Consider the following 14,640-nt stretch of genomic DNA (forward strand, 5'->3'; position numbering starts at 1 on the left):
CCTATTGGTGGTACGTGAGTACTTATATGTGATAGGGATAATTCTGGGTAAATTGGGGAACCTTTGGTTTGGTATTTAAGGGCCTAACTGTAGAAGAACCAGGGGCTTATTGCTTTTAAGAATATGAAAAAACAAAGTAGAGATCTATGATCAAGCAGACACACACACACACACACAAAAAAGATTTTAGGATATGAAGTACCGTGTCATCATGTATTGTCAGTGCCGTCAAGGTCAACCAGGGGGCAGTGGCCTACACTTTGGGAAATCACTGATTTACTGTGTAAAATGACATAAAAATACATGGGGGAAAAAAACTTTCCTTTTCTGACAGATGAAGTCATATTCAGTTTATCTTAAACTATATATATATATATATATATATATATATATATATATATATATATATATATATATAATTTTTGAAAAAAGTGAAACATGGTGGCAGCTGTGAATGAAGCTGTAGCCACTCAAAGCTCTGCATTTTTAGTGGATAAGCAGCTTGTTAAATTGATGACCATTTTTCTGAGAAGTGATTAATTGCTGAACTGTCACATTTAGGAGACAGAAGAAAAATCAAAGTGCGTGCTCACCCCCCCACCCCCCCCCCCCCCCCAAATTCAAAATGGCAGTGTCCTATTTATTTATGAGCGACTCTGGTTTAGCAGCAGCAGATTAGTGTTTCTCCCGTGCAGCAGGTTGTTGTTTCACAGCCTAAAACAGGTTTATCTCCAGATGAGCACCCAAATATTTTTTGTTCTTGGATTTACAACATCTGGTTCAGATGGATTTCATGGTGAAACCCAGTTAGGACATGAAACGGCGTGACGACTCTTGAGTTAAAAAAAAACAACAACAACAAATATATAAGGTTATAAATAGTGCTAACCTATTAATAAGCAGAGTAACTCCATTATTGTAATTACCATGAAGTTAAAGCAGATTTGCAGGTAATATGTGCAGTCATTTCCTGATTTCTCCATATTATTTGTTATTACTACAGTTTCATGTGTTATAGCTCGAAGCTCAGTGTTATTTGCTTATTTTGTGACCCACTAATCCCATTTCTGTGTGACAGCAGAGCTGCCCTCCCACTGCTCCAGTTACCAATATATCCTGACTGCACCCGTCTCTTGATTCTTCTGTCTGCAGGCGGAACATTTGTACAATATGTACAGCAAACTAATCATTAATATTGATGCTTCATTTTCAAACTGCTTGAGAAAGCTGAGAAACATACGGATGAAAAATACCCAGCGGGTTCATGTGACTGTCATTGAGCCATCAGAGATCATTTTTAGAAAAACGCGTCCCCATGCAGGTTACTGTGTAGAACGTCTGTCACTGCAAGTTGCTGCCTTTGCAACGGACATCATGTTTTGTCCTCCAAGTGTTTGTGTGTCTCTGGATAGAAAAACCTGTATGTAACTGTGATTCATTGGATCAATTTTTATGTCTTTCCTCTATCAGCATTTTATTCCTGTCATTATTGAGAACTGGATAACTGTCTAACAAGGTACACTTAATACTTACACCACAGGGGGAACTTGCCACTAGCTTTAGGGAGGGTCCACTAGTCCTAGTATTAAGGAGAGCATGTTGAAGTTGTTTTTCCATTTATGGTAGGCAGTATGTTGCATTAAAGTAGCTTAAGGAATGTTCCAAACAATAATAATAATTAAAAAAAACATTTAATTATGGTGAATTGCCATTATTTGTTGATTTTCAGTCCACAGATTTAGAGACAGCAGTACAATTAAAGGTGATTAATGGTGTATGTCAACAGAATCATATATTTTATTCTCGTAAACTGAACAAAACTGGATCTTGTTTGTTAGCTATTTGAAAGTATTACCTTTATATGTGAACTTTAAAATCAGTTTTGTGGTTGTAACATATGTAACATACACCATCACATAATATAAAGAGGTTAGGACCAGTGGTATACCTGGTCCATAGGTATATCTGGTGAGTAGTCAGGGTGATTATGACCTCTAACTGGAGTCTGTCACTTGTTATTATGTTGATGTTTTGTATTAATAATGTTTGTGATCTTTCATGCTCTTACTTTTTGTAAGGTGACCTTGGGTGACTTGAAGGGCGCCTCCAAATAACATGTATTATTATTACACACACACACACAGAGTTGATACTTGCACCTTAGGTACCACCTGGGGGGTGAAGATGCAGTAATTAGATTTTACAGTTGGTGCATATATAGTCTGTGGGATTTTTTTAATTTCATTTGAGTGTATAAACATAGCTCATTAACAATACCTGGTATATACTCACTTAAAAATACCCAGGCACTAGATGAGCAGATTACAATGTATGGTCATTTGGTTTACATATGTGTATATTAATGAGGATAAAGTTGTTTTATTATTATTAGTTTGTTTTTGTGAAGATAATAGCACTAACAATATATAGCTGACACTTGAAACTTACACCATACATCCTTCTAAATAACACATGAGCTAATAATGGTTGGCTGGTGCATACATTTGTATGTTACTTTATTAATTTTTGTCTTTTTGGATGGAAAAATGATGACTCATCATTAGCCATGCATACACTTGACACTCATGCCATAGGTACACCCCGGGGACTAGATAAACAGATTATATTGTAGAGGTGTTTGATTTATGTTTTTGTGGTTATTGAGGTTAATTTTATATTTCATCAGTCATTACTAAAAAGGACTCTGGGTAAAACAAGCTCACATGAGGTCCCAACCCTAAGGCTGCATCAAGGTCACAAACACTTTGTGTCAGTTGTGGGCGGAGTCTGCTGTTCAGGATTAAAACTATATATGTCCACTAATACCACTTTGTGTGTACCTGCAGGATACAGCACCATGAGTCCACAGGAGGACAGCGAGAATCCACCCGGCAACAACGACCCGCTCTCGGCTGGCGTTGACGTCGGTAATCATGACGATGACCTGGAGCTGGACACGCCTCCACAGACGGCTGCGCTGCTTAGCCACAAATTCCACCCATACCGCCACACGCACTCGCATCACCACCCGTTGCACACGCATCACCTGCAGGCCGCGGTCACCGTGCACAGCGTGGACGCAGAGTGCTGATCCCCGGAGTGGGAGGGGCCCTCCTTCCAGGGAGGAACTTTTTACATAATAGACTATTTTTTTTAAACAACAGTAGTGCCGGATTAGACGGCGCACCGGAGAACTCTCAGGCTGAATGACGGCGGAGAGAGTGGCCATCAGTGGATTTTAAGTTTCATATGGATGTTGTCTACATGGTCTTGTTTTGACGCCATCGCCGCCAATCTTTTCGTTCCTTCAGCCCATTTCACCGTCTGGCAGTTTGACAGCCACAGCTAACCACCAGACGAAGGCCAGTACCCATCAGGAAGTGGGAACGTTTTTATCTTCTGAAGGCGTTTCAGAATCTAAAAGAGCACAAAAATGCTTTCATCAAGGAGAGGACATAACTGGGTGTTAAAAGCCTCGATGGACGAGAAGCCTGTTTTTTATACTCTGGATCATTTTTGGAACCAGTGTTTAATTGACTGAGAATGGCATCTGGAGCCTGAGGACATCTTTGGACACGGAGATATCGTCTTCAGATGATTCTGCACAGTGAAAACTGACGATTACCTCTGCAGAATAAAAAAACTAAACAAAAAACTTGTTGTCCAGCAGAGACATGAAGCTGCTGTGAAGTTCTAGTCCAGCTTTACTTGCCATGTCTTTGCAGCTGGAAACTCAAAACGTTGGTTTTCTCTGCAAATGTCTGCCTTTAGCCACAGCTGCTGCCCGTACACACCAGGATTTTGGATTTTTATTCATAAATGTCTTTTAACTGGACAGAAGGCAAACAGGGAAGAAAAAAAAGCCCTGTTTTTCTCTTATTTAATAGGAGGTAGACAGGTGGGGGGGCAAACCAGACAGTAGGCCAGTAACAGGACTATATCCCAGACGTCATAGCTGTTGTCAAAAATTTACAAAATGTATTTGGGGGGGGCTCGAAACCCAACATAATGGTTTCTCACCACTGGTTTTGATCAACCAACAGTCCAAAATATAAAGTTTGGTTTTGACAACCAGTCAAAACCAGCTAATCTCAACTTGAGTCCATTTACATCCAGTGTAATTTAGTTTACAGTTGTTCTTGAGCAGTGTAAGGTCAAAGTATCAAAGCACTTTAAAGTTGTCTGTCTTTGGTACAGAACAGTTTAAATTCAACCAGTTGAACCAGATTATCTGTGATCACATTAAAAAGTTTTTTTATTTCTCAAAACAGAAAGAGGAGAAAATCCTTACAGGGGAAGTTTGATTCTATTTTCGGCACCCTTCTGTATTGAATTAGAACGTCACACCGGCTACATCATGTGACGACACGGAGAAAAGCTAAAAACACATGCGCTAAACTACTTCTTATCACCACGGAACAGACAGAGATGCCATTAGAAGTGTCTGGAAGCACGGCAACAATCCCTACGGAGGTAAACGTGTGCACGTTTACCTCCGTTTACCTCACCAAATATAAAGAAACTTTTAAAAAGAGGGATTATACAACGGCAATGGCAACCAGGCCATTAGGCAGCACTGTGCTCCAACGGGTCATGGCAGCTCGATCGGCATTAAAGGGCACGAGTCCCTCATCCCCGTCCAATCACATTATGTAGCCGGTTAACCCCTGATGTTGTTCGCTTTCAGAATGAACACTGCGCTGATTAAATCAAGTTGTTGTCCCAAATGAAAAGTTTAACCCCAAACACATCCAACAATTGGGCCCAGGTAGAAAAATGTCAACCTCTCTCACTGTTATGCATCTCTAAACATCACGACTGATAACTGTAATAAATCAGCACTTGAACATCACAGTTGCCCACGAATGCGATCCAGCACACAGTTTGATGATGTACTACATCAGTATGTTACTGTGTCACACGTGCTAAAACAACTGTAGCACGCCTGCAGTGTAACTTCAGCACAACCTCAAGAAAACCTCCCTGTGATGTCACAGCACGTACGACAAGTATGTCCAAGTTCATAATGGAAAAAAGGAGTTTTCTAAAGTACAGACAATGTTTCCAACTATGAACTTCCAGGATTCATAGTAGCTGTGAGAGTGAAACTCCATAAAATTTGCTCTATTTTCTTGATAAGTTATTTTAAGTTACAGTGTGTAGAATTTAGGGGTGTGAATTATCCCAAATGGAATATAACATTCATAAGCATTTGTTCATTTGTAATTACTTGCAGAAGCAGATTGACGTGTTTTCATGAGCTCAAAATGAACTCTTTATATGCCCCATTATGGAGGCTGCCATGTTGCACCACCATGTTGGTGCAGTAGCCCCTTTTGCTTTTATTCTTCTCCATCTCTGCAGCGGCGCTCTGCATTGCTGCGTAACCTCTCTGAGCACCTCACTGTAGCCTGATGTGCACCTCCCAAAAATTTAAACTACACATCAAAATGATGGGGAGACCGCAAGGGCTGTGATTGGTCACTTTTCCGGTTTCACTCCTTCCTCTCCTATCGTATTTAAAAGTTTTTACAGTGCGCACACTGATTACATCTCGTATCAAATAGAGGAACATTTGGCAGAAAAGTCCGCAAATATGACCAACTTTACAAAACAGAGTCAAAAACTACAAAGACACTCAAGTGACCCGCAGTTGATAGAGGGAAATTACACGTAATGTTGGTTTGTGTGTCGGTGATTGTGGAAATTGATGTGGAAAAATGAAAAAAAAAAAAAGACCAGGGACAGTGGCGGAGCAGTCTTGCCTTGCTCTCCATGTCACACCCCCTACTATTCCAGGGGTAATTGCTTTACAACACCCACCAGTGCGATGGAGAACTTTGAAAGGGTCATGTCCACGTTGATGTCGTTGCATGGCAACGGAATTACAGAGTTGTAGAAGCACAAGATTGATTGAATAATAAAGATTGTGCATGTTGCATGAATCTCTGTGACCAAAGGTGAGAAAAACATGAAGAGAAACAAAATCATGACTGGCAATGGCATAATGCAATCTGCAACCTCACCACTAGATGGCTCTAAATCCTACACACTGTAGCTTTAAACAACCAAATGGTTCTGTTCATGAAGGACACTTCTCTGTTGAATGGTTAAATGATTGATCTTTTCAGACACTGATTGGGTTTTTTTTGTTGTTGTTGTTCTTTTGCTGCACCCGTCTGTCAAAGTTGAGAATAATAAGCTTTAATCTCACCGCACGTCGCAGTGTTTTAGGAAGACATGACGTGATCACATCAGTCATTGACGTAGGTTTGTTTGTTTGTGTGTCAGACCCGTCGTGGACATGTCCTCTGTATCGGTAGCCCTTTTCGGCCTCCTGGGGACAGGGGAGAGAAACTAACAGCAGTTTTAGAGATTTGCTGCATCAGGACAAGAAGCTTGCAGAGATCCTGAGGGATTCACAGACGGAGAACAATGTCTTAGGGACAGAATGTTGTGTTTTTGCACCTCTGAGGCTGAGCTGATGCTGTAAGTAAAATCCATGTGCTGGATCTTGTGCAAAGCAAATTTAATTTCCATTTCCGACTCAGGACGACGACGTTGTCTCCTCCTGGTCATAACGGTGATATGCTGCTGCTGCTGACGCCTGTGATTAACCAATCAGAGCGACCACACTCCACAAATGCATCGTTTATAGATGGCATTAAAGAAGACAGTTGAAATTATTCCAAGTGACTTATTTCTTTATTGTGATGACCTGGTCTGTTACTTCTTTTTTTAGAGAGAGAGAGATTCATTATGAAGTGTAAATACAAAAATCACAAATATCTATCTGTAATGTATGCTCCATTTTTATTTTTATTTTAAATGTTTGTCAGTTTCAGATATTTGGGTTGATGTCATCTGTTCGTGGTGTCTCACTCCATTTTCGATGCCTTGGATGTTTTTCAGGTCCATATTGGATGGAAGTCAGTAACAGACACTTGTTTCAGAGATTTCTTACTGTTCAATGTTTTATTGTTTGTCTTCAGAATGGCGTGTTTTAAAATGCAAACCGGCAGTTTTGACCAAAATAATGAGGCCACGGTAGATTTTTGGTTGTGTGAGCTGTGCGATGGTTCTAGACTGTAAAACGTTTTCATTTACAGTTCCTTCCTGCAGTGGAATTCCACCAACATTTGCATGTGAGCTCAAGACCTTTCAAATGTGAAAGTGCAAATTAAGCAACTGTGCTGAGACAAAAAGAATTGTTTTTTTTTTGGTAACGTGTTCAGAGGGTGAATTATCCTGTCATCTTCAATAGAATGATTATGCGATCAGATCGTTTACAGTGAGAGGATTATTCATGTACAGCCAGACTGTAAGTATTTGGATCACAATGTGATTTTTGTAGTTTTGCTTCTGTTAGAAGTCCTTAATCCCCAAGTTGCTCCCGGTGTGCAGTTGACTGCCTTGCATGGCGGCACGCTGGCACCAGTGAGTGTGAATGGGTGAGAGAGGCCTCATTGTAAAGCACTTTGAGCGCATGCATCACATGATAGAAATGCACTCCATTTAACAAAAATACTGCATTAACTACTCTGGGCAGTGTGGTGGCTTCCAAAACAGAAGGTCCTCAGTTCAAGATCATTCAGTTCAAGACCATTCTTCATATAATGTGGAGATGTGAAAGGAACGGCATCCGGCGTAAAACGAGTCAAATTAACATGCAGATCTGCCATACACCAAAAAAAAAAAGAGAGAAGCCAAAAGAAATTGTTACTTAGAAATTAAGTATATGCAGTCCTTAAATTTTCAAGGGCCATAGGTAATTGGACAAACTAAATATCAGGATTACTGTACTTTTGCAGCCAGGTTTATTTAGACAAGTCAGGGGATGGATACTTGAATATTTCCAAGTCACTGAATGTGTCTTGAACTTCATTTACATCAGTCATTTATAAAAAAAAAAAAAAAAAACCCTGTTAAAAAAAAATAAATAAATAAAAGTTTGATAAATCTGTATGAAGTAGCCAATTCTCACACCAATATGTAAGAAGTAGATGAGTGAGGGAAGCCAACAAGACATGCAGACAACTCTGAAGGGTTTACCAAACAGTACCAATTTTGTAGTGATAGAAGAAAATGAATGACATACTCAGTGACTTGTCTAAAGGAAACTGGCTTTATTGACAATAAATTTTATATTTAATTTATTCATTCATTCATTCATTCATTTTCAGCCACTTATCTGGGTCTGGGTCATGGTGGCAGCAGAGAAAGTAACTCGTTTCACAGTTCTCTATCCTTGGCCACGTCATGTAACTCTTCCAGGGAGATCCAAAGGCGTTCCCAAGCCAGCTGGGAAATATAATCTCTCTAGCGCTGGCTCTTCCCTGGGGCCTCCTCCTGGTTGGACTTGCCTGAAAGACCTCCTTAGGGAGACCGCCAGGGTGCATCCTCACTAAACTACGGGTTACACCCAGTACGCTTTTGTGGGACACAGCCCTTAGAAGGACCAAAACCTATGTATAAAAAAAAATAAAATGGGTGTAATTCTTAAATAGTTAATAAAGTATTCACGTTAAACTCTTGGTCTAAAGCTGAAAGTTTTCACTACAAAAACAGAGCTTCATTTTGACTCCTCTGTTTGGTGTACAGAAGCAACAAACCTCCCCGCCACTGTCCAAATACTTACGGTCCTGACTGCATATCCATTTCCTGTCAAAATCTAAACACTGGCCTATCTATAAATTCACACTCACGTTAAATACATCTTGTAGGATTTTTCTGGGCAATTTCCACTTCAAATACTCTCTGAGTCTGACTTGGCTTAACCCCCGATTTTCAATTTTGTTGATACAGAAATTTGTTTTGTTTGTTTTTGTCCCTGCAGAGTGTCTTAAATGGTATTTTCCAGCTGTTGTTTATGTGTGTATGTGCAGAACACTCTGAGTCACATAATGTACTGAAGGAATGTGTACATCACCCACTCATGTATCATATAAAGTTATCAAATTGAGAATTATTGCAATGTGACTGTGATAAAGTCTGTTTTACATATAAAATGACTGTTTTTATTTCTTCTATTTATGTCAAGTGTATCGTTTGGTTTGTTCGGAGCGTTTAGAACAATGTCTGCTCTCAGACCATGGTACATATTTGTTCTTTCCAAAACAATTTTTAGGGGGTGGGAGGGCTTCCACTGGCCTTGGCCTTTGACACAACTGTGATTAAAATAACTGGAGTTGGCTTATATGACATACATGTCAAGCTTGATCCTTATTGGGTATGTACAGCAGATGCTATCACTCAATTCTGATTTAAAAAAAAGTCCCAGTGAAGCGCCTGTTGGGTAGCAGGTGAGAGGGAGGAGAGAAAAATGTCTGTAATCTGCTGTTGCTGTGTTGCCTCAAGTAAGCAACAAGGATAAATGAAGACATATTTTACACTCTGAGGTCATATTTGCTTGCACGGTTGACCTGCTGGCTTTGAAATGTCAGCAGCAACAAACACCAGGAACCTGCTGACCTCACGTCATGAAGTATTTTGGTTGTTGGTATTTAGGCCCAAATGATGCTAATGTCAGCTTTTATTTGCCAGTGGGGTCATTCTGTTCTTCCTGTAGGAGGTCATGGAATAAGTCACCTAAAAAAAAAAAAAAAAAAAAACAGGGGGATTGGCTATTGGACGCTTCCTCGTCCTGTTTTTAGGTGTGTGTGTGTGTGTGTGTGTGAGAGAGATAGTTCTCCAGCCTAATTTAGTCTCAAAGGTTCATATGGGGACATTAAGGACAGCTACATTTCACAGAGCTACTCGGTGTAGGATTTTTTTTTGGGGGGGGGGGGGGTGCTTGTTCATAATAGGTAAGTCTTTTGCAGTCCCCGAGGTCCAATGGGCCTGGACACTGCAATTTGAAATGGATGAGTCTACAACTCTCCCTGGATGGGACGCCAATCCATTGTACCAAGGCTGCTAACCAATTGGAAGGGTGGGCTGAGATGGTAAAGCTGACAGGTCTTTTCTTGAAACACCCACTTGGAATCAGACCCTTTTCTAAATTTGGTATTCCACCTCCTATCCCACAACCCAGGGAAATCCGACTGCTTAATTAAAACAAAGCAAATTAAAGTGCACCCTAGCTGTTCATAAGATGACCCATAAAACCTGCACAGAAAAGGGATTTTAGTGTTGCTCATAATTTACTGGAATTCTTCCATTGATCATAAAAGGTACCTTGAAAGATTCATGGGCTAGGAAGGAGGTGGGTTAATTAAATAGCACATATTTATTTCAAACCTTTTGATTACTAATTGTATTTTCTTCCAGATAAGGCTGTAGCAGTTGTTTCATGGAAAACATTCAAGAAGATATTTGTGTCAAATATCAGCAGAAAAGTTGCACTCCTGAGGACATTCATGCCGGTGTGTTTGGATGATTATCCTCCAGCACTGATCATGTTCATCACATGGTGAGATGTTAGGCCATTGGCGAACAATCAGATATCCAATTCTATTGGAATCTTCTGTGATGGAATTATGAACATTATTAATGCAGAACTGGGTGTGACAAAGGTATCTGCTGATGTATCAAAAGCTTACAAAGTCATATCAAAGGAAAACATAGGAGTGTTCTGAGACAGTTCTAGCCTATGCAGTGGAACCACGAGTCTTCACACACTCCAAAGACCCAATTTTTTGTCTCTAGGGGTTGTGTTGGACTACAATGGGCAAATCATGCATAGTATGCAAATAATGAATATGAGTTCAATGGTACAAATATTTCATGAGGTGACAGCTGGAATGTTCCTTTGCCTCATTGAATGGAACATTCCAGCTGTCACCTCATGAAATATTTGTACCATTGGAAGAATTAATAAAAATTCATTACTTGTTTCATATTATGGCTAAAACAGATCCTTGTCACTTGATATTTTATTAATTTATAAACAACAGAAAAGGGACTTACATTTTAGTGTCCCACTGGTGCTTAACAGTCCAACACAAACTTTAAATTGGAGTCCAAAATAGCAATGGTGTAGTCCATAATGCCATCAACTGACTTCTTATACTAACAAAACCGACCCCCTCCTGGACCCCCTGCAGTTTGCCTACAGAGCCAACAGGTCTGTAGACGATGCCATAAACGTGGCCCTGCACTCCATCCTGCAGCACCTGGACTCCCCAGGAACCTACGCTAGGATCCTGTTTGTGGACTTCAGCTCTGCATTCAACACCATCCTTACAGCTTTGCTCCAAGACAAGCTTTCTCTGCTCCACGTGCCCGACTCCACCTGCAGGTGGATCACAGACTTCCTGACGGACCGGAGTCAGCATGTGAGGCTGGGAAAGAATGTCTCGAACACCTGGGCTCTCAGCACAGGATCTCCACAGGGCTGTGTCCTTTCCCCTCTGCTCTTCTCCCTCTACACTAACTGCTGCACCTCCAGCCACGACTCCGTAAAGCTCATCAAGTTTGCGGATGACACCACCCTCATCGGACTCATTTCGGATGGGGATGAATCTGCCTACACGAGGGAGGTGGACCGGCTGGTGACCTGGTGCAGCAGCAACAACTTGGAGCTCAACGCCCAGAAAACAGTGGAGATGATCGTGGACTTCAGGAAAGCCACAGCCCCCCCGCCCTCCCTCACCCTCACCAACAGCCCCATCACCATTGTGGACTGTCACCGCTTCCTCGGCACCACCATCACCCAGGACCTCAAGTGGGAGTCAACCATCAGCTCCCTCATCAAGAAGGCCCAGCAGAGGATGTACTTCCTGCGGCAGCTGAAGAAGGCCAAGCTGCCTGTCCAGCTGATGGTGCAGTTCTACACGGCCATCATCAAGTCCATCCTCTGCTTCTCCATCACGGTGTGGTACGCCGGGGCCACAGCCAGGGACAGACACAGACTGCAGCGCATTGTGGCCTCTGCTGAGAAGGTGATCGGCTGTAGCCTTCCATCTCTCCACGACTTGCACGTCTCCAGGACTCGGGGCCGAGCAGGTCGGATCACAGCCGACCCTTCTTACCCTGCACACAGTCTATTCAAACCACTCCCCTCGGGCAGGAGGCTACGGTCCATCCGGACCAGAACCTCCTGCCATAAGAACAGTTTCTTCCCCTCTGCCGTTAGACTCATGAACTCCTCATAACTCAGTCACCTTAACCTTAACTCTGTCACTTTATCATTTTATCACGGGTCACTTTAGACAATGTACTTTGGTTTTAATTACACTCCTCCTACTGCACTGTTTTTTTCAGTTCCTCTTTCTTTCTGTTTTTCTGTTGCATACAGCCTTTCATATTTCATATGTCATTTTTTATCTTATATTTTGTCTTATTTTGGCACATATTGTATATTTTATCTTAGCATTTTATATTGCTCTCTGTTTAATGTTGCACCATTATATCAAAGCAAATTCCTAGTCTGTGAATCCTGTTCATTGGCAATGGCAATAAACTTCTTCTGATTATGATTCTGAAAAGAAAGAAAAAAAAGACTTTGTGTAGTTCCTCAGTCCAGTGAAAAATCACGTCAGAAATTTGTACAGCTTTTCATCCAAACAGCTCTTCATGCCTCCAGATGGCTTACAGCATAGTGGGTTTGTTTATTTGTTTTTTTTTTTGGGGGGGGGGGGGGTCAATTAGCTCCTTCAAATCATCGTCCGCCAGCAAAAAAAAAAACAAAAAAAAAAAAACAACTCTGCAATGTCTAGCTAAACACTGCCCCTGGTAGTGTGAGCATGCGCAGTGGTCGGGGCGTGCAATAGCACATTTCATATAGCACCAAAATTGCACGCTAAAAAAGAACTATTGCATGGTCAATGAAACAATGACACAATGGCAAATGTAATGAATAATCCATGTCACGTGACATATAACCCACCAATCAAATGACAAGGATCCACTCAACCGTTATATAAACTCTAATACACCCTATTACCAAGACTGTTGCATTTGGCTATCAAACTCCAGAGAAAGCTCAAGAAGATGGCCTTGTTTAATTATGATAATGCCCCAGCTAACAAGTGTGAGGTTGCCATAGCTGTTATTCCTCAATATGGCTGTTGGTCAACCACCATTACAATCCTGATTTGACACTCAGACTTCCATCTGTTTCCAAATACTAAAATCCTCTATTAACTTTTTTTCTGAAAGAACAAAGAACCATTTCCAACTTCTGTTTGTATAAATTTTAATTTACTATTTAAATCTGAGCAAAAGCTTTTCCAGTCCCATAAAAATCCACACAAACTAAGTCGTGGCTGCTATCTTCATAAACTGGATATGGTTCCTGCACTACAGTGAATTTAAAAATAAATAAATAAAGTTTCATGCTATTGGTCATGTGTTGTGTAATTTTGTGGGTTGAAGAAGAAAGTGTTTCCGCCTGAAAGTCCTCAGTTATTTATGAGGTGTTTGTGTAGATACTATATCTCCTGCCAAGTGAGCTGAGAAACAACCACAGATGGAGCGATGAGAGAAAAAGAGGCTGCTTGGGTTTGAGGGAAGGGACATTGTGCTGCTCAAGTGGCTTGGCTGTATTTTTTTTAAACAAAGAAGGAAACAAGTGAAATGAGAATGTGAAATATTACATCACTTCTTAATGCACACCCATGGTGGGCACAGCTAACCAAAAAGTTCAATCTCATAACGCTAAACCCATAGCCTAAATCATTTAGCTAGCTTTTAACATTAGCAAGCTACCGATATGTGCTAATCGCTAGATTTTGATATGCATTTAGCGTTGTTTAGGATTTTTTTTCCCGCTTCTTTCTAAAACCCTGAAAATTACACTTAAATAACTGAAATTTTCAGTTTTTGACATAGGAAAGTACCTATGTAATTTTGTCTGCTTTCGTGGTGTTTTGTGTATTTAGGTAAGAAGTACTGCTCAATATATACAAAGTCTGTCATTCTAGCTACAGCAACTTTCTGATGTTCAAAATTATTGAAATATGTATCAAAGTAGGCAGCCAAGTTATCCAGATTTCATACTTGGACTAACAAGCAAATCCACGTCATATATTGAGAATAGATGACCAGGTTAACCAACGCTAGTTCAAAGTGCACATCCGCTTCAATTGCTCAAAGCTTTTATTGCTATATTTGATGCCCAATCTTGTCAAATTCAGTGGATATAAATCAAAACCAATAAATAACAATAACTGATAGCAAAGATTATATATTGGTCCACATTAAAGAAAATGACCCTAATATATCAAGAACACCATGCTACATAAATAATTACATGAATAGATGAACAGTATTTTCCATTCAACATACACGCACCTTTTAACTCGCATGCCGCGTGGTTGACCTGTTTGGACTGTAATTAAAGTGCACCCTAGCCAGCCCCTACTATGTAGTGAGTAAAGTGTGATGCTTGCTACTTGACTGACCCGAGTACCACGTGAACTGTGAAAATAAGAGCTCCAGTGAGCAGATCGTGATCTACTATATAAGACTGACCGAGTATAGGGAAGCGTAGGATGACTTTCTTAGTCTGCTGCCATTTCGACCTGGACCCGAATAAGCGGCAGAACATAAATGAATGAAATGGGCTTTTTAAGGCTTAATGGCCTCAGGGTCTATGGGTTATCTCCAACTATGAGAAACATTAAAGGTATTTAGTGACCAAAATTAGCTTGCTTAAAAGTTGCACAATAAGACCCCTTTAACACTAATAGGAAGACA

The 14,640-nt window shown here is 40.7% G+C and overlaps 1 protein-coding gene across 2 annotated transcripts in view; it reads left to right on the forward strand.

The window, feature by feature from the left end:
• The window catches only part of cachd1 (cache domain containing 1), a 203,080-nt gene extending 194,069 nt beyond the window's left edge, over window positions 1-9,011 (forward strand). For both annotated transcript variants that reach the window (XM_034179556.1, XM_034179557.1), the window contains exon 27: window positions 2,847-9,011. In XM_034179556.1, coding sequence (XP_034035447.1) covers window positions 2,847-3,091 — 245 coding nt within the window. In that variant the 3' untranslated portion in view covers window positions 3,092-9,011. The remainder of the gene's footprint in view (window positions 1-2,846) is intronic.
• The last annotated feature ends 5,629 nt before the right edge of the window (window positions 9,012-14,640 follow it).

This window comes from Thalassophryne amazonica, chromosome 10 (genome assembly GCF_902500255.1).
Source record: "Thalassophryne amazonica chromosome 10, fThaAma1.1, whole genome shotgun sequence".
NCBI classification, from domain to species: domain Eukaryota; kingdom Metazoa; phylum Chordata; class Actinopteri; order Batrachoidiformes; family Batrachoididae; genus Thalassophryne; species Thalassophryne amazonica.